Source organism: Heterocephalus glaber, unplaced genomic scaffold (assembly GCF_053883595.1).
Source record: "Heterocephalus glaber isolate CG9 unplaced genomic scaffold, H.glaber_assembly_v1.0 deba00000621, whole genome shotgun sequence".
Lineage (NCBI taxonomy): Eukaryota > Metazoa > Chordata > Mammalia > Rodentia > Bathyergidae > Heterocephalus > Heterocephalus glaber.
The window spans coordinates 19,517,552-19,536,776 of record NW_028258153.1 but is presented as its reverse complement, the minus strand read 5'-3'; the positions used below and the strand labels follow the sequence as shown (position 1 = coordinate 19,536,776).

Here is a 19,225-nt window from a genome sequence, read left to right as displayed (position 1 = left end):
ATTAGCCACACAGTTTATGGAGTTTTGTAATGGCAGCCTGAAGGACTAAGACAGAAATTAGTACCAAGAAGTGGGTTGTGACCGTAACAAATACCTAAGAATGTGGAAAGCAGCTTTGAAACTGGGAAATTAATAGAAGCTGGAAGGGTATTGAGGTTCATTCTAGGACAAGCTTACACTGCTATGAATGGATGTTTAAAGGTCATTTTGTTAAACACTCAGAAAGGAAGAGAGCTATTGAGAAACCAATTTTTAGTCAGCTTAGACAGTACCCAAGCAATCCTGAACAGAATGTTAGTAAAAGTAGGGGTTGGCTCCAAGGCAAAGTGGCATGGCAGACAGGTATTGCAGAGGCGAAACAGTTCATGGTGGGCAAAAGGTAGCAAAGCAAGCAAGGGGCTTTACAGCTTCTTTCTACCCCTTTTATATTCTTTCTCTGCTACTGGGATTAGGGCTGTGCCAAACCAGTCAGTGGACTGAATTAGTAATCACACACCCTTAATCCCAGCACCATACACTCTAGATTCAGCCATCTCTGAAAAAGCCCCACCTATGGCTGCATGAGGCTTTGGGGGGACATCTAGACACAAGCCGTAGCACAGGCCTTCACCAGACACCAATTATGTGGGATTTTTATTCTGCTGGTTCTCGATCCTGGACTTCCCTGCCTCCAGAAGTGTGAGAAATTTCTATTGTTTATAAGTCACCTTATCTATGGTGTGGCAGCCAAACAGACTAAGACACACATGAAAAGCATGAATCTTGAAACATAAAAATCATCCTCAGTATGGTAAGATGTTCATATCATGAGAGGGAACAATTCATCTCTTCAGACTCCTGCTCTCTCCTAGACATGCACTCATCCTAGGACACACTCTCACAAGTTACATTATTCTGCTTCCTCTCTCCTTTCTAGCTCTCCCTCTTCATGAATATACAGTTGAATTCAGGTAGGATCGATTGTATATGACCCTTCCATAAGACCTTGATAAACTACAATGCAACAGGAAATTGTAGTTACCATTACACTTATTTTCCATTCCTCTAAGAACTAAACACATTCTTGAGTCTAAAAATTCTCAGTATATACTAGTAGCTGCACTGACTTTTTAGCTTTACCTTTTAACATTCAATTGAAACCTCACTTATAGTATGCCTATAAAAAATTGTGATTCATACTTACATAAGAGTAAAAAAATCTCACTGTGTACCAGTTTTGTAAAGAACTCAGTCATTGAGAATTTGAGAGGTTTTTTTCTGTACCAAGTATAAGCAGTTAGGTATAAAAGGTAGATAAACATTCAAAAAGTATAAAAATAATGTTTGGCCCTAAAAAACATAAGTGTCCAGCCTATGCATATAAAAATATCTCAATGTTGATACCTTCCAAGAAATCAATCACACTTTGACTTTTCAGTTAGGTTAATGGTTTTTGAAGAAATGTATTACAATTCTTTATGTTATGTTTTGAGAGAACTATAGTATACAACCCACAGAAAAGCATAAACCACTCAACAATCAAAAGCAAAAGACAGATACACTGTTGAAGTAAGACACACAATGAGTAAATAGTAATAGGAAAAAGAGAAAAAAAATCAGTGAAACATTGCATGTTCGGAGTGAAAAGTCTGCTACCAAGATACACAAGAAGGACATAGAAGACAAATAAAAGTGTTCTTGGAAATAAGACTATTTAAAGTGCACACAAAGTGAAAATGGCAAAAAAGATTAACATTACAAGTAGAGAAGTTAAGTGAAAGAAATGTCTGGTGGATTCGGCTCATTCTACAGGACTCCAAAAGATAACAGAGAGAAGCTGAGCTGGTCCCAGCAGCCGGAAGGAAGCTCCCCTGCCGCCATCCCAAGCTCCTAGGGCACAGAAGCTGAGCCGGTCCCAGCACCCAGAAGGAATCTCCCCCGCTGCCATCACAAACTCCTAGGGCAGAGAAGGTGAGCCACGTGGGTGCCAGAAGCACCCCTCCCCCCGTGGAAATGAAGAGACACATAAACAAGTCTCAAAAAAAGACTTCTGGATCACTTACAGTAACCCCAAAGGGAAACGAGATGGTACAATCTGATACTCAACCACCTGGACTCTCCGAACTGGCAACAAAAGAGGATTTGGGGAAAATGAAATCAGAAATAATTACTCAGATAACAGCAAAGATTGTGCTCATAGTGCAAGACATGATTAATAAATCTAGAGAGGACACAGATTAAAAAAATAGAGGATCTGTGGAACATGATGGAATCCCAACATAGGAAACAAATGGAATCCATAAAACAAATCCAAACAGATTTCCAGGAGATTAAAAACTTCATTGAAATTCTGCACAGCAGAATGAACCAATGTGAGGACAGAATTTCAGATATAGAAGAAAAGATTGCAATTAGTGATCAGGAAAAGAAAAATTGCTTTAAAATTGTAAAGGAACACAAGAAATCAATCCAGCAGCTACTAGACAATGCAAAGAAGAATAACATAAGACTGATTGGAGTCAATGAAAAAACAAGAGAGAGTGCAGAGGACATTAAAAAAACTGTTTCCAGAAGTGATGGCAGAAAACTTCCCAAGGAGGGGAAAAGAACTTGACATACAGATAAGTGAGGCATATAGGACTCCAAATAGCCTTGATCAAAAAAAATCTACACGTAGGCATATAATTGTTAAGATTCCAGAAACCCAATAGAAGAACAAAATTCTACAAGCAGTGAGAGAAAAGAAACAAATCACATACAAAGGAAAGCCCATCAGAATCACAGCAGACTTCTCAAAGCAAACCCTCAAGGCAAGAAGAGCTTGGAGTGATGTATTTCAAGCCCTAAAGGAAAACAGCCTCCAACCCATACTGATGTACCCTGCAAAACTATCTTTCAAAATTGATGGAGAAATAAGATACTTTCATGATAAAGAGCACCTCAGGAACTTCATGAGTATCAAACCAGCCCTCCAAAAAATTTTAGACAATACCCTAGGAAAAGACAATGAGGATCACAACCCTAGGAAACCCAGCAGAATGAATCCATTGGGCATGACAAATTAAATGCAAAGGGGGAGAATCCAACAAAAAGAAAAAGTAATGACAAAGCTTATAAAACTTTTAACTTCATCTCCCTAATGAGTGTATAATTCAATTTTATTATTGTACTGATGAGTATTTTTCTGATTCTAGAGTTGCACACCTTTCCTTGTGCTATACTGGCTATTTATCATCTTATGTCTACTTTTTAACTGGGTTGTCTGTTAATGAGCTCTAAGAATTCTTTATATATTCTGGTCATAGGTTCTATACATTGTAAATATGGTCTGTTTAAGGACTACTTTTCATTTTAACTATGTCATTTAAAGCTCTAAATTTTGATGGAATCTCATGGATCAATTTTTTTCTTTTATACATCATGTCTTTTGTATCCTAGGTAGTTCTTGCCTACCCCGAATTCATAAACATTTTCCCTTATAATTCCTTCTTAAAGTTTTATACTTTTAGGCTTTCATATTTAGGTTCATAGATCCCTTCAAGTTATTTTCATGTATGGAAAAAAAAGGTTGAGGTTAATTTTTTATATACGGATACCAGGTGTTCTAGTGCCGTTTGCTGAAAACACTATCTCTTCCTCAGCTCTTGAATTGAGTTTATATTCTATAAAATGCTAATGTTAAATAATCTTTCAAAACTCAGTGGACCATATATGTGTGGTTCTATTTCTAGATTCTCTGTTTTATTCAAATGATCTGTATGTCTTTCCTTTCACCAACACTGCCTTGAGTACTGTAGATTTAGAAGAAGTCTTAAAATTAGGTACTGAACGTCTTCCAACACTGTTTTGTTTTGTTTTTTTTTAACTTTTCTAGGTCCTTTGTACTCCTACATAACTTTTAAATTTCAATATCCAATTCTTCATTTATAGCAAGTATACACAGACCTGAATTTTTATATATACCTTGTGTTTTCTAATCCTGCTAAATTCAAATACAAGTTCTAGGGGCTCCTAGAGATTTTTTAGTATTTTCTCTGTAGATGATCATTTCATCTACATATAAAGATTTTGCTTCTACCTTGCCAATCCTATCCTAATTGTGTCATTTTATTGCCAGACTATTTCGATGGGGCCTAGGTTTCAAAGTTTAATAGACAGATAAAGAGTAAGCATATCTGCCCTTGTTCCCCACCTTAAGGAGAAAGCATTGTGTCTTCTCCATTCATATAAGGCATTCTCACTGGAAGTATGGAGTACATGTCTTTAATCTGTTGAGAAGGTTCTGTTCTACTTCTGGTGTCCTGATAGCTTTTACCATGAACAGCTGTAGAATTTAGTCCAATGCTTTTTCTCCAACTAGTGATGGGATCATATGGCTTTTTCCTTTCCTCTATTAAAATGATGACTTTTGGGGGTGGCTCTTCCAATGCTGAACCAACACTGCCATCCCTATAACAAAACCACTTTCTACATACTGCCAGATCTGACTTCTAAGAGTTTGTTTTGTTAAACACATTTCTATCTATGTTCATACTTTTTTCTTCTATTATCTTTATCCAGTTTTAGGATTAGCACAATGTTGATTTTCTAAAATGAGGGGAGAAGTGTTCCTTCTTTTTTCTGCTTTAATTGTTTGATATAATTTATCAGTTAAAATGTATATGAGCCTGCTGTTGTCATATAGGTAGGTTTTCAAGCTAGGAATATACTTTCTTTAATAGGTGCTATTCAAATTTTATATTTCCTCCAGAGTTAGTTTCATTAATTTGTCTTCCAAGGTACTTCTTAGAAGTTGTCAAATTTATTTCAAAACAGATTTTTGTAATATGCTTTCCATATCTTTTTAAATTCTGTAAAATCTGTGGTAATGTCTCCTAGATCTTGATATTGTAATTTAAAAAATATATAATTGATATTGTGTAACAGGAAGTAAAGGTCTAAAGGAGCAGGAGAAGTGGGAGGGGTAGGGGAAAGGAAAAAAGGGAAAAGAAAAAATATGATAAAAGGAAAAAAGTGGAAACAAAGTCTTTGTAAATAGGGAAGCGTGGAGGGGGTGAAGGGAGGGCAAGGGAAGGGGAAAAAAAAATAAGAACCAAGATACATCATGTAATGGTACAAGATCCCAATGATGAATGTATCTGTATTTTATACCTAAAATGTACCAATAAACTTAATGGGAAAAAAAAAAAAAGTCTGGTATAAAAAGAAAGGCAAAATACAGACAAGATAGATGAATAATTATAGGTAGGGATGAATTATTAAATCCTTTAAAATGACACAAAGGAGCCTAAGGGGTGTATTAACAAAGAACAGGAAGCTGTCAAGGGCTTTAAGGAAGTGAGGCAGTGCTGGAGTGTGTTTCTTCAGGTAAAACTTCACCCTCACGTGCTGAAAACAGACATCTAAGTACTGGAACTACACTTCACCTTCGTGTTCCTGTCTTTCTACCTTAAGTGCTTCTCTATGCCGAGGACAAAAAGATCAGCAAGGCTAAAGAAAGGATGGGTAGCATTTATAGATTCTCTTTCACAGGAAGGAAAGTTTGCCTTTAAGTCAGTTTATTTGACCCTCAAAGGAGCCCTCCCCCACCTTTAATAGTAAAGGAGTTTTTTTTTTTTAATTAGCTACATTTCTCTTCCAGAGACCAGTTTCTGGTTACTTAATTTTTCAATCTCTCATAATTTTGAATTTTCCTTGTTTGTTTATCTGTTTTTAAATGTAGTAGTTTTCCTAAGATGGGAAAAATGAAAACAGAATATTATAACAAAGCAGTCTATTGGAGATGGGATTGTTTGAGTTTTTATGGTTGCTTTAACAGATATGGCTATATATATATTTTTAAAGTCCCCCCCACACACAAATTGAGCCATGGTGTCCATTTTTTATCTGCAAAATAGAGAAAAAAAGAAAGCGTCGTGAAAATATTTTTGGTGTAATGAATTCACTATTCATTACATTTGTTGGACATATTTGAGTCTAGGAAAGAAACTTAAATATGGCCTAAAATTTTTGACTTTCATTTTATAAAAGAAGGAATTTTTAGTAAAAAAAAAAAAATTAAACTACATAGCAATCTGTGGAAAATATTTAATGTCACTTGGAGGGCCATGTCCATACTTGGAATCAAAGATTTTATATATTCACATAATCTCATATTTTCTCTGGATATTTTCACTTTAAAATAGTGTTTGGAGACAGAGAAGAGATTATGCAAATGAATGAATCTTAATGAGAAGTTCATTATTGAACATTTTGATGTGAATTTCAGGAAATGATAAAAGAGTCTAGGATTTATAAGACTCAACAGGAAAAAAAATCTGTTCTTGGAGAACTTGGAAATTGCCAGTAAAAGAACTGAGACCCAAAATGACAGCATATAATATAAAGCCAGATTGCATTATGCCCTGCAGTAATGAATAGGAAACAGGGCACTATGATAAGCTTGGAATGATGATCAATATTTGGAATACTGAGATAGGCAAGAAGGTAATTAAGCCCATTATGGACACAGTTAGCACAGATAACATAATTTGGGAAATTATACATTTGGATATTATGAGGAAGTTTTTTTGAAGGCTAATGGATCTGCAGTGATATCTATTAGAGCACATAAGGCAATTTGCCTCTAGGGAATCTACTAAAAAATCAAACACACAAAATTTTCAGTAAGTGAAGTCTAAAATGAAAAGACAAAGTGGAATATGTTGGAGAATAAAGTGGTGTTATGACTTATTTGGAATTTATAATAATTTTTCATTCAAATACTTTTAAGGCTATTAATTTCCCATCACAACTCCCCATGAAGCAAGTAAAGCATTTCTACTGTGTTTTCCCAAGCTCATTGCTCATAATATAGTGGGGCCAAACTGACAATGAGACAAAGCTACCTTGACAAATTCCTGACTTTCTCAGATTTCTTGCTGTACTGCCAGATAGCATTATAATAATTTTGATCCCTAATTTACTTCTGGTCACAGCCCATTATTTTAGAAGGAGAGACTCTAACTTAATTTTCACTAAGTGCCTTAATGGCCAGTGAAATTTTACAAATTAATACAATATTGCATATATATATGTATATATATATGATCTATATATATGATTAACATATATTTGTATATTATAAAGCTCATCTGTTCATTATAAAAGCTCTTCACTTTTAGATATTTGCCATGTATCTAAGAGTGAATACCTTCCCCCAAATAAGTCCTTATTTTTTTAATAAGGATGTATTGGAAGCAATTTCATCAATAATGGAAGACCCAATTACTGGTCTTCTGGATTAAGGCATACTTTTATTGCATGATTTTAATGCTAGAGTGGGAAGTTCAAACATTGCCAATGAAATCTCAGACTAATTAAATGACTATAGCCTAAGGGGAAAGGCAACCAAGATTGTACTATTAATCTTACCAAGAATTGCCTCTATATGTGATGAACTGATGAGTACATATACCTTATTTCAAAAGACAACATGGAAAGAGTTTGTTTTCCAAAGATCAGTTTACCATCTGAATAAAAAAGGAAGGATGACAAGCTTTTTGTGGAAGGTATGGTCATATTTAAAAATACAGTTGTGTATCGAACCAAATAAATTGCAGTCAGACTTCATTCAGATGTTTTCTGGTGGCACAAAAGTAATAGTGACAGTAACCACCACTGCTTGATGAGCAGTCACTATTTACCAGGCAGTTTTCTGTGCTTGTCTTATCCTCAGTTTATATATTAGGAAATGGAGGCACAAAGCGATTCAATAACTCAAGAGATAGTTGGCAGAGTAGGGAATGTTTTACAACTTCTATTTTTAATGGTTCACTCTGAACTACTGGTCCAGACACTTTTATTCTCTATTATCCTAATCGCTTGCCTGCAGGGAACCAATGACAGTTCTCACTGTAGGGCAGGTGCAGTGAGTCTGAATCCAAACAGTCCAGGACAGCCTTTCACTTGGAGGCTTTCACCCTGGAAGGCTGGGTAATATTTTCTCCATGTTTTAGCAATCTGTTTGGTGGCAGCACCTCTCCACTTGGACAGTAGCTCTTCCCTGGGCTTCTTGCCACATTTTCATGCTCACAGAAATGGTAGTACAGCTTCTTTAAATCTTTCATCTTGGTGTATTTATGCTTTTCATGATACTATTTTTCTGGAAGGAGAGGAGTGCTGAATGTTTCTGAGGATTGTTAGATCTGAAAAATATGACCTGAAATTTCCCTTTGTGCTGTATGAGGAAGGCTTCCAGGATCAAGTCAAGTCAGTCCATCACTTGAGGAGATGGAATCTTTGAAAGTGCTACATCATCTTTAAAATATGTTATATTTCAATAGTATTCATTTGTGAGGCCTTAATTTTAAGTAGGGGAAAATGGGCATATGACATTGATGATATTTTTATTATACTGTCTTGAGAATAAATTATATCAGCAAGATCCTGTTTTGGGGGAGGTAGAGATTAAGACAGGTTCTTGTTATGTAGTCCAGGCTGGCCTTGACAATGATCCTCCTGCCTTGGCCTCCCAACAGGCATGTCCTACCCTGCTAAGATCCTGTTTTCAGCAACCTTGATAATTGTATTGTTTGCTTCATGAAGTTTGTGTATGTCAAGTTCATTTTTGTGAAGTTCATATTTGTCCACATCTCAGAGGACATGGTCTCTAAAAATAGAAATCACAGATTAAAAAAGAAAGCTTTGCTGCTAAAGTTTGGGAAGAGATTTATTCCTTGGTATTTGCAACTCACCTGAGCTGGCCTGGAAATCATTAAGCAGTCATATGCAGATCAAATTACTTCTGTTAATACTCAAAATGGGACACACAAATGCTTAAGTCTGGACAAGGTCCATCCCATGACAATTAGCACATTGTGTTCTCAGACCACTCTCAAGACTATTTCTTAAAATTAGCCATAGCCAATACCATGTCAGCTACAGATGAAAATGTGGAAAATCATCATATTTTGGAGTGACTTCAATGGGATTGAGTTACTGCAGTTTTGAGTTTGATAAATTACTAACTTTATGTTACTCCAAGCAGGCCTCTACTCTACACTTAGAAGAAGCCTGAGAAAGTATTACTTTTGTACCTGGTGATGCTAGAAATGGAAAGTGAATCTTCTCATTCTAAAGGCTGTAAACTTTTGTACACATTGTTAGCCTACACCCAAATCGATGAGAATAGGACTAGAGAAAGGGATTAAATGCGACAGCTTCTGGTTCTTCACATGATGCAGATATTTTATTCCGAGTGTTTTGCTGGAATTAACACTGCTGCCCCCAATTGACATAATAATCCCTCCCACAGCTGGTAACTTTGACTTTCTGTCAAAACCTTCTGACACGTAAGAATGCGTGGGGCCCAGAGAAGGTCTGTATCACAATCCCCTTTCTCCTGGAGGCCCAGTCCAGTCTGCTCACTTCCAAGTCTTTGTAAACACCTGCCTGATTTTAGGCTGTCCTCTTCACCCTTAGTCTCTCTTCCATAACTATTTCCTGTTTGCTACTTCCAGAAATAAATATGTATATCTTTCTGAACTTTAAAGTCTCTGAATCAAAATTTACAGCCTACAACTTCACCTCCCTTTTTGCTTTTAGTTTCACTGTGAATTACATCCAGTAGTGCTGGGTAGTAAAGTTGCCCAACATCAGTTGGTGCTTCTAATTTGGAACTTGTATTTCTTTAAAGTGAATTAATTGTTGGCTCTATTAATCCTTAAAAATTCATGACTTCTGAAAGTTCAGTTTACTCAGAATGAATAGCAGTGTATTTATTTCTTGTGAGACTGAGACGTGACTTCTCGGTGAGCATCAGGTGAGCTCCATTTAGATGACATACCTTATATCTCAGATGATTTGTTCACTCTCAACTTCCCTAGAATTTATTGCTACAGGTTGATGTGAAGGCTTTCAGTTTGGGCTCTAATATAATTTCCTGAATGGCAATTAATAAATGAAAGGTGATTACTATGTTTGACAGAAGATCTGGGCTTTCTCAGTTTTCTTCTTTCTATTTGCACCAAACTCCATGTCAGACATCCCTAGGGGTTGGTGGTATAAAGTATTTTCTGTAAGCTCCAAACCTTTTAATATTTCTTTGATACCCCCAAACCTTTATGTTGCTTTTTGTTTTCTTGTCAGAAATGATCTTATTCAATTTCTGTTTCTTTCTTCCTTATGAATATAAGAAACATGCCTCTTTCTGGATTGAATAGTAACATATCCTCAATATTTATGCATGCAAGTAGCACCTGCAACTTGTCCCTGAAATTTCTTGCATTTTTGTTCTTCCTTAGTCTCATCTCTTGTCACATTTACTGAATATACACTGTTACCTATGAAATGTAGTATTTATTGTCATTGTTTAAAATGCAAAGTTGCCTCCAGTAAATTAATGATGCATCCATGAAGCAATATCCAGTTTTTGCAGTTTACTTGCTTTACTAGGCTTCAGGGCTAATATGGACTAGTATCTTTATTTCAGACCTGAGGAAAATGCAGACTAGTTTAAGTAACTTGACCATAACCAAATAGAGAGCAGAGACCAAATTTTGCTTCATGTAGTAAAGTATGTGGTACAAAGCAGAAGTGCTCTGATCAGTTTCCAGTTGGATATTTATTAAATGTGTAACTTACACAAGTCATTTCAGTTTTCTCATCTGCAAAATACTAATAGTAGTGCCAGTAGGCCAACCATAAGGATTATAATGATTATATAAGCAAAGCACTTAGACTAATGGTTGGCACAGACTACTCAGCTATTAGCATTATTGTTATTTTGGCCATTTTTAACATTTCAGAACCGCTGGAAGAGCATATATTGCTGTTTAACTTTATATAGCTGCATATATACATTAAGCCTTTATTGTGCTTTTTGGATATTCCTGTGTTACCTAATACTATGTTAGGCAATTAGTAGTACTGTTCATTGTGACAGTGGTAGTAGGAGCAAAATTCATGACGATTATAATGGAAGGCTTGCTTCCATTGTGCGAGGCATCAAAGTAGAACTTTAGGAACATAATCCTTACTATATGCTCAATCTATATGGATTAAAAATTGCCCAGTAGTTTTATTTCCAGAAATGCAAGTGTGTTCTTGATGACAGTAATCTCCCTTGTACCTAGAGGAGAGCAAGTGCTTCGGCCCTGGTGGAACAGCTTCAAATGTAAAAATAAGAGCCTTGATGAATTCCTCCCATCTTTAAAATAATTCGTATGCTGCTAATACTTAAGTAGCCTAATCTTGTTATTAATAGTTGTGAGGCTGGCTCAAGTGGGGATGGGGCTTAAGAAACAGAGTGGAGGGGAGCAGGTACAGGTAAAACAAACCCTACAAACAGATTAGTAAAACTCTCCTATGTTTTACTTTTTGTTATGTAACTTTATATTTTTTTTAAAAAAACTGTCCCTTTTCTAGGTCACATGTAGAAATTCATTCAGAACAATAGCATAGGCACAAAAGGGTTTTTATTTCATTCCTTTTTATTTACATACAGATTAAATAAATTGTATTTATAATTCACTAATAATCACTAGGGTAAACTGTTTAGTCACAGAAATTATGATTGCTAATGTTTCTTGATTTCCAGGTATAATATGTATCTTAACAATCGTATAAACAACCATGGTAATAAGAAAAGATACAATATGTGGGTATACCCAGGATGGGTACTAAGAGAGAAGTCTTATGCTAGGTGTTCTTTGTGTGTGTGTGTGTGTGTGTGTGTGTGTGTGTGTTACTGTGTGCACATGTATATATACATGTATACTCTCATATATACAATATCTGTACATAGTGATGGCCTTTCAAATTCACATATGTGAGTGTATGTATATATATATATGTGCATGCATATATATTTCTCTGATAAGATATATTTAAATATTCTCAGCTCAAATCTTATCATAGCTTCCAAAAAAGAAACAAACCAGAGCTCAGAAAAGTGAAACCACTTGCACAAGGTCACAAAGAGTGGCAAAGCTGGAATGCAGCCCCCAGCTCCTACTCATTTAACACAGCCTTCTGAAAAATACCCAAATAGAAGTATTCTTAGAATGACAAGTATTTCCATTGTACCACACTGCTCCATTATGGGAGGGGTGACCTCTTGATATTTGTTTTCCAGAATCTCCAGGCAAAGATTTTGGTCCAACCCTGGGATTGAAAAAGTCCAGTTCCTTGGAGAGTTTGCAGACTGCTGTGGCTGAAGTCAGAAAGAATGAACGCCCCTTCCACAGACCCTGGCCACATGTGATCCGAGGCCGAGGCTGTAATGAGAGCTTCAGGGCGGCCATTGACAAATCCTACGATGGACCAGAAGAGCTCGATGCGGGTGAGGCAGTGTGCTCCCTGAAGTGGCTTCTCCATCTCCTTATTATCTGTGAAGCACAGGCAAGCATGTGTGCTTAACTACAGAGAAAAATGATTTAAAGATCACAATTATATTTTTGATATTAAAAGTAATTCATTTTCTTGATATGTTTTGCCCTTTGGCTTAATGAACATGGAATTGGAGAACACAATATGCAATTTATTTTACAGTGCAAATGCTAAAGAAATGTTCTCCTTAGCTTTCCTACAAGGACCAACTGTCATTTACCCTTAGGGTACTAGCACTAAGTATGCATTTCTTGACATTTTTATATGAGTCATTAAAAGCAGCATCAACCAGAGGACTGACTGCATTAATTGAGTAGAAGCAGTTGGGTTATATTTGTACTCAAAAACTCCTGGAAAGAAAGTAGTGCTGTTTGTTTTCCAGCATGTGGGCTTTCTGAGCTGATCAAGGTTAGCAAGCCAACTTTTGGAGAGATTAGTGCTTTATACCATTCAGGCCCTTCATAGGACCAGCTAAGCAACCAATGGGTCCACACCCAGCACCATCCTTACATGCAGTCCTGTCTCCATAGGGTATAAGTAGCCACATTCACGGTTAGAACTCCACAATACTTCTGTTCTTCTGGATTTTGCATCCTGACTTTCATTTATATACTAACCATAAGTGCCTCTGACTATGCATATTGATTTTTTTCTTTCTATACAGATGGACTGTCTGATAAGAGCTCTCACTCAGGCCAAGGGGCTCTGAATTGTGAATCTGCCCCTCAGGGGAACTCTGAGCTAGAGGACATGGAAAACAAAACCAGGAAAGCAAAAAAAACAAAAGAGAAGGAGAAGAAAAAAGAAAAGGGCAAGTTGAAAATCAAGGAGAAAAAGCAGAAAGAGGAAAATGAAGACCCAGAAAGAAAAATAAAGAGGAAAGGATTTGGTGCCATGCTAAGGTATCGACCTGCTTTGAAGGCCAAGTTGGTTTTGTTTCTCCTTTTACTTCTCTTGGTGAAATCATTGCTTTGTGTGTATTCAGAAACCGTGAATGCTTTCCCTCATTTTTGGCTAAATGCATAAAAAAAAATCAAAAGAATAAAGGTGTGGGTTCCTTTTCCATAGAGGCAGAAGGAGGCTTCTTGGGTGGCTTACTGGGATGTGAAGAAATTGTCATAAGTTCACTGTCAGAGAAGGGGCCTTTCTTAGGAGGGTACTAAGCCTGAAGCCCTTTGTACCAAAGTGCTCCCTGTATGACCATCTGCACGGGAAAGCCCAGAGAAGCCAGGGAGGCCTCAGGTGTTCCCTGTAGAACCTCCCTGAACTAGAGAATTCAGGGTCAATGAACCTCATTCTGCTGAGACTCCAGGTGTGTGGGTGACCAGGTCACCTGTAGAGGCAGCGCAATGGAAATGACTGGGTTTGGGTCCAGATAACCCTGCTCTGAGCCCTGGAGCCACCACACGTGAGCCCTGTGGCTCACCACACATTGCTTTGCTTCCACAAGCCTCCTTTTTCTCAGTTTCAACATGAGGCTGGCATTTTTGCCCTACCACCCCAGTGCAGTTGTGAAGCAAGAGTCATTTTCAACAGCTTCATTGGCTGGGCAGGCTTAGCAAGGAAGTCAGAAAAGAGCTATATTTCTCCTCCTCTAGCTATCTTCAAAAATGTTCATTTGAGGCTGTCTTCACCTCATCCTAATATGTTGGGCTTCTTTCTGATAGCTTTCTGGTCACATTGGGTAATAAAACATTGTCTTTGTCAGGGACTCCAACAACCAATCCAACGTTAATCTAAATTTTGCTCCTCCCTTTCCCTCAAACTTCAAGCCCAAAGGGTTCCCTGCAGTGTGGTGGGAGAAGGGCTCTGCTATCTCCTATTTCTCAGTCTCTGGAACCAGGGAAAGAGAAGGACAAGGACAATAGTAAATGGGGAGAGTTTTATTTAAATGCTGAATCTGGGATAACCAGTCATCAGGGACCCATCCTGGACCACTTCCGTGGATTATTAAGGGAGAGTTTTACTATATCACTGTTAATATAGGAAATTCATTTACTGATTTCCTCAGATCTCTTCCCCCTGGCTGCTGTCTTCAGAAAGCACACCCTGGGGTCTCCTGACACCAGCTGTAGGCTTCGTGGGCGTGGAAAGTTTGACTTGGCCTCAAAACCTCACTGCAGTGGCAGCTTCTTGGTACATGGAAATCTCCAATTTCTCACCCTCCAAGTGAGCAAAAGATGCTGTTCCTGTTCCTTTCTGCTCACCCTACCACAAGAATGTTCCAGTCTGCCTGGAATTTTCAGGCTTCTCCAGAACAAGTTGCACTCTGGTTTGGGGCCTCCCCATCTCAGGGAATAGGTCTGGCACTCCCAAGAATGTGCTCATGCAGGGGGAAAGGGAGAGGACCAGTAAGTGTCTACAAATCACAAAGTAATGGTAGGAAGAAGAATGACAGTTTCCTCTCATAATTACCTCCAGATTCTCTTAGGGATTTTCTTCTAGCCCCTGCACTTATTTTACTAGGAGTATAAAGTATACGTCCCCCATTCTATAACTTTCGTTACTTCTGTAATTTTCTATTAAATCAGTTAATTTCTATACTTCTCTTCTATGAACTGAGGAGAATGATGGAATATGGTAAGTGGTGACCTAGCTTGGCCACCCCTTGTGAAGCCCTTAGGAAACATCTCTGTTTAAGATGCTAGATGGTCTATGATTATGATACCAGTTATTCTCAGTTTGGGATTTCCAACTGGGATTTTCCAACAAAAAGGAAAATTTCATTCTTTCAAGCATGTGTAAAGATCTTATAAACTGCAAAGTGACTTTTGCAGGGAAGAAATAGCCTTAACAGCTCTGATCCTTCCCATTTCATGCTCAGAGCATGCCATGCCAATATCCACCTGCTCACAATCTTAGAAGTAATATATCTTTGACACTGCATATGTTAAGACACACTCTCATCCTACTGTCATCTGGGCTGAAGTGAGAGGATCCAGACAGGCTTGATATCCTAATACTCTATCCTCTGACTACCAAATAACAAATTTTCAACAAATTGAGTTTTCAAGATCAAATTGACTTTTATTACTGATTCATGAATTGGCAGCATTGAACCTACAGAACAGAAAGGTACTTCGATGAGCTGAGCAGAGGATGTGGGCTTTACAGGCAGAAAAGGGCTGAAAAAGGCAGAAACAAGGAGCAAAAATTGAAATTTAAAGTTATTCTCCTTACAAGGTTAAAGCAGGTAGGACTTCCTCACCAGGGTGGCATAGGGTGACTGGACTTGTTTTTGATAGTTTGCTCTGAATCTCCTGTTTTGGGAAAACTAGTTCACTTTGCTCATGGGGTATACAGCAAGAGCAAATTTGTTCAGGTTTGATCTGGACTGTTTTGTCCTAGTGCAAGTGCTCAGTCCAAAACAATGACTTCCATGTTACTCAACGTGACCTACAGCTTAGTAAATGCTCGTGGAACATATTCTCAATAGATGCTGCCTTATGTTTCCTGGTGGTCCCTCTAGCCTCTCACTTTCTTTTTACTACCTTGAGTTTTAAACTTCTCTTTATTCTGAGTAGTCACTGATTGTCTGAAGTGATGGGCTGTGACTTAATCACCTTGATAATAATTATGAATACGGTTCCAATATATTTAGATGAGAATTTAAAAATGATGGTAGTACAGTCTCTGTATGTAGATCTCCAAGTTCAATCCTGGCTCTCCTACTTCCAATGTAGGTAACCATGGGCAAGTTATTTAACCTCTATGCCTTGGTTTCCTCATCTGAAAAAACTGGAAATAATAATAGAATCCACCATTAGTGTTAGAATTATATTTTTAATTATATGTAACATTCTTAGAATTATGCTTGGCAAGTATTCAATAGTAGACATGATAGTGATCCCCTAAAGATATCCATGTCCAATCCCCAGAACCTGGATATATGTTATGTTATGTGGCAAAAGACAATTAAGTTTGCAGATGGAATTAAGGTAGTTGATCAGCTAACTGTGAGATAAGGTGATTACCCCATATTTCTTCAATAGGCCCAGTATAATCACAATCAGTGGGCCTTAAATTTGGAAGAGGGAGAAATGACTCAGGAAGTAAAGTGCAGAGAAATACGGTGCTACTGGCATTAAAGAGAGAAGGAAGCAACCACTGAGCCAAGGAATGTGGGCAGCATCTAGAAACTGGAAAGGGCAAAGAAAGGAATTTTCTCTGGCCAAACTTAATTTTAGCCCATTTGAGTGGTCAAGACCACTAAATTTATGGCAATTTATTGCAGCACAGGTGGGAAACTAATATAGTTATTGTCATAATTTTATCAATATTTTTACAATATCATAGTAATTTAAGTAAGGAAACGTTTTTTTAAGGTATTACAGGAAGAAACTATAAAAATAATTTAACTAAAATGTAGTCTATAAGTGTAAAAATTGTTAGAGATTTACATAGCCCATATCGTAGAATATTACTAAATTAAGCCTTTACTTTATATTTTACATAACTTGATTTGACAGGTTCCTGTTTCATTGCTCAAAATACAGTACCAGTTCTTCCCTTTTGTTGCCAATATCCTGTTTATTTTCATATTGTAGAAATCACAGATCTTAAATCATTTAGACATCTAGAACCTTGAGCTTTGTTTTCCTCTCCTGGTTTAGCAAAATGAAGAACTGAAAGGAGGTGTTTGATTTTATCTTTGGTATAAAAATAGCAACTGCTTTTTTCTGCATCTGAATTGTGAGCATATTGGAGTTGCTGCTTCATCTGCATTTTCAACAACAAAGAACACAAAAGCTGTTACCATTATCCAACAGATTCTGCTTTAATTCTCATCTGTTGTTCAGATGCTATTGACTTAGTTTCTTTCTTATTTAAAAAAGATTGATTGCTCTCAGGTTCTCTTGGAGTTAGATGTGGTTTAAATATGCATTATCTTTCCAATTATCTGCATTTCTGTGACATTCTCCTGAAGGTGGGGTTTAGATACAGGCTCTGCAGGTACACCCTGTAAAATAGCACCCGAGAAGGGAAAAGTGACAATTTATCCCCTCCCACTCCTCACCAAATCCTGAACCATCAAAGAGTGAATGTGTTAGCAGTGGCCTTGTTCTCACTTCTGAAAGCTTGAGTGTGTATTTCTGATATTAGCTGGTTTGTTCATGTGGAGGACACAAACTAGTATAGTTTAGCTTACTTGTTAGTTTAACCTACTTCTATCCTATTTAAAAAACTATGGGGGATCTCTTACATTCATACCTTTCTGCATTTTGTGTATCTAGTTCAAATATTGTTGTATTTTGCTGACTTCAGATTATCTTTCACCTGGTTTTTATGTCACCATAGGTAATTGTGGAAAAATATTGTGGGACTCGAAAACCTAACCCTGATGGCGGGTTCCTGGCTGCTGAATGAGTACTTATGTGAGCTGAGTGCTTAAATTGTTCAATGAGGTGTTTGACTTCCTTGGGGGTCATACTATTCCTGACCCTGGCCTGAAGAAATGGCATGTGAAATGGCTCCTGCAGCCAAAGGGCAGTGCTCAGTTTTTTTCAAAGACAGACTCATGGCTGCCAGCCCCAGGCCACTTTCCTGGGGCAGAGCAGATGTTTTCCAGTCACTGAAGAGAAATATCCTTTGGCTAAAAATTCCTGTCTGTCTGGAAAAACCCAGAAATCAGTCCCTGATCCTTTGGTATTTACTAACTTTGTCAAGCCTTCTGCTCTTTAAACAAAAACAGCTACTATCGGCTCCTCTTGAGAGCATAGGCCACTCACTGTGAACTGTCAGCTCATTTTGGACACTAAATGGAAAGGCTTGAAGTGGTTTAAGTTCTCTTTTCTCTTCCTTTATAGGATTTGTTCCTAACAAGAATTACACCCAGTAAGCTCCTTCTTAATAGAATAAAAAGGGGTAAAACCTGCCAATGAGAATGTCATCCCTGTTTTTAAGATTTGTTTCCCTATGTTCATCTGATCAGTGGCATCTATTGAATGTCTCATCTCTGCCAAGTGCATTCTTGATTATTCTTTCATTTATTCAACAATACTTACTAAAGCTGTGTTTCACATCAGGTGCTATTCTAGCCGCTGAGTATACAGCAATAAATTCCCTGATTTTATGACACTTTCCCATCTTAACAAAGGAAAATAAATCAAAGACAAATTTCAGCTTCTTGCAGTGCATTTAAAATGAAAACAAGCGAAATTTCACATAAAAGTGTAAACCGTTTTTAACAACGTGTTACTCGGGGAATAGAGGGACATTCACCAAGATAACTCAGGGACAAATCAGTGCCTTGTAATCAATAGTCAACTTATACAGTACCAAAAAGGACATCAGCCTGTGGCTGTCATGAAATTTACATGACAGTAAAGGGGAGAGTATAAACAGCAATCCCCTAAAAATTGAGATGACTTCAGATTGTAGTAGGTGCTGTGGAGAAGGTAAATGAGAAAGGATGGTGTCCCTCTCACCCTTAGTAACTGTAACAGCATGACAGAGTGTACGTCTTCCTACACTGCTCTGAATTTTCAGCAGAAGCTTTATCAAAACTCAGCACACTATGGTACTAAAGCCAGATCATTTTGTGCCTGCTTTTTTCTTTATTGCAGTATGTGAATATGGGATGATTATTTTTAAACCAACTTCATATAAAGCTATGACAAAAAAACTAACCCAAACTGTTAAGTACAAAAAGCCTTATAGTACTTGAAGGAAACATTTTGTAACGTCAGGCAAATTTGGTTTGCAGCTATTTGTGTCAATTCTGTTCCCCTTGGCCCATCATCAGTGGGGCATTTTTTTATTGTTTCTGCATCACTCTGCTATTGTGGATATGCCTTGAAGATACATTAGTTCAGTTTCTACTTAGAATTTCTACAAAGCCAAAATCATGAACCCTAATGACAAAGATATTTTTAAA

General features: G+C 37.3%; 1 protein-coding gene across 25 annotated transcripts in view; it reads left to right on the top strand.

Moving 5' to 3' along the window:
* The window catches only part of Pard3b (par-3 family cell polarity regulator beta), a 1,069,040-nt gene that overhangs the window by 725,278 nt on the left and 324,537 nt on the right, over positions 1-19,225 (top strand). For all 25 annotated transcript variants that reach the window (XR_015449088.1, XM_087205812.1, XM_004851169.4 and 22 more), the window contains 2 exons: positions 12,095-12,301; positions 13,013-13,250. Coding sequence is in view for 24 of the 25 variants with exons in the window: in XM_087205812.1 (XP_087061938.1) it covers positions 12,095-12,301; positions 13,013-13,250 (445 nt within the window). In the remaining variant the exon portion in view is untranslated. The remainder of the gene's footprint in view (positions 1-12,094; positions 12,302-13,012; positions 13,251-19,225) is intronic.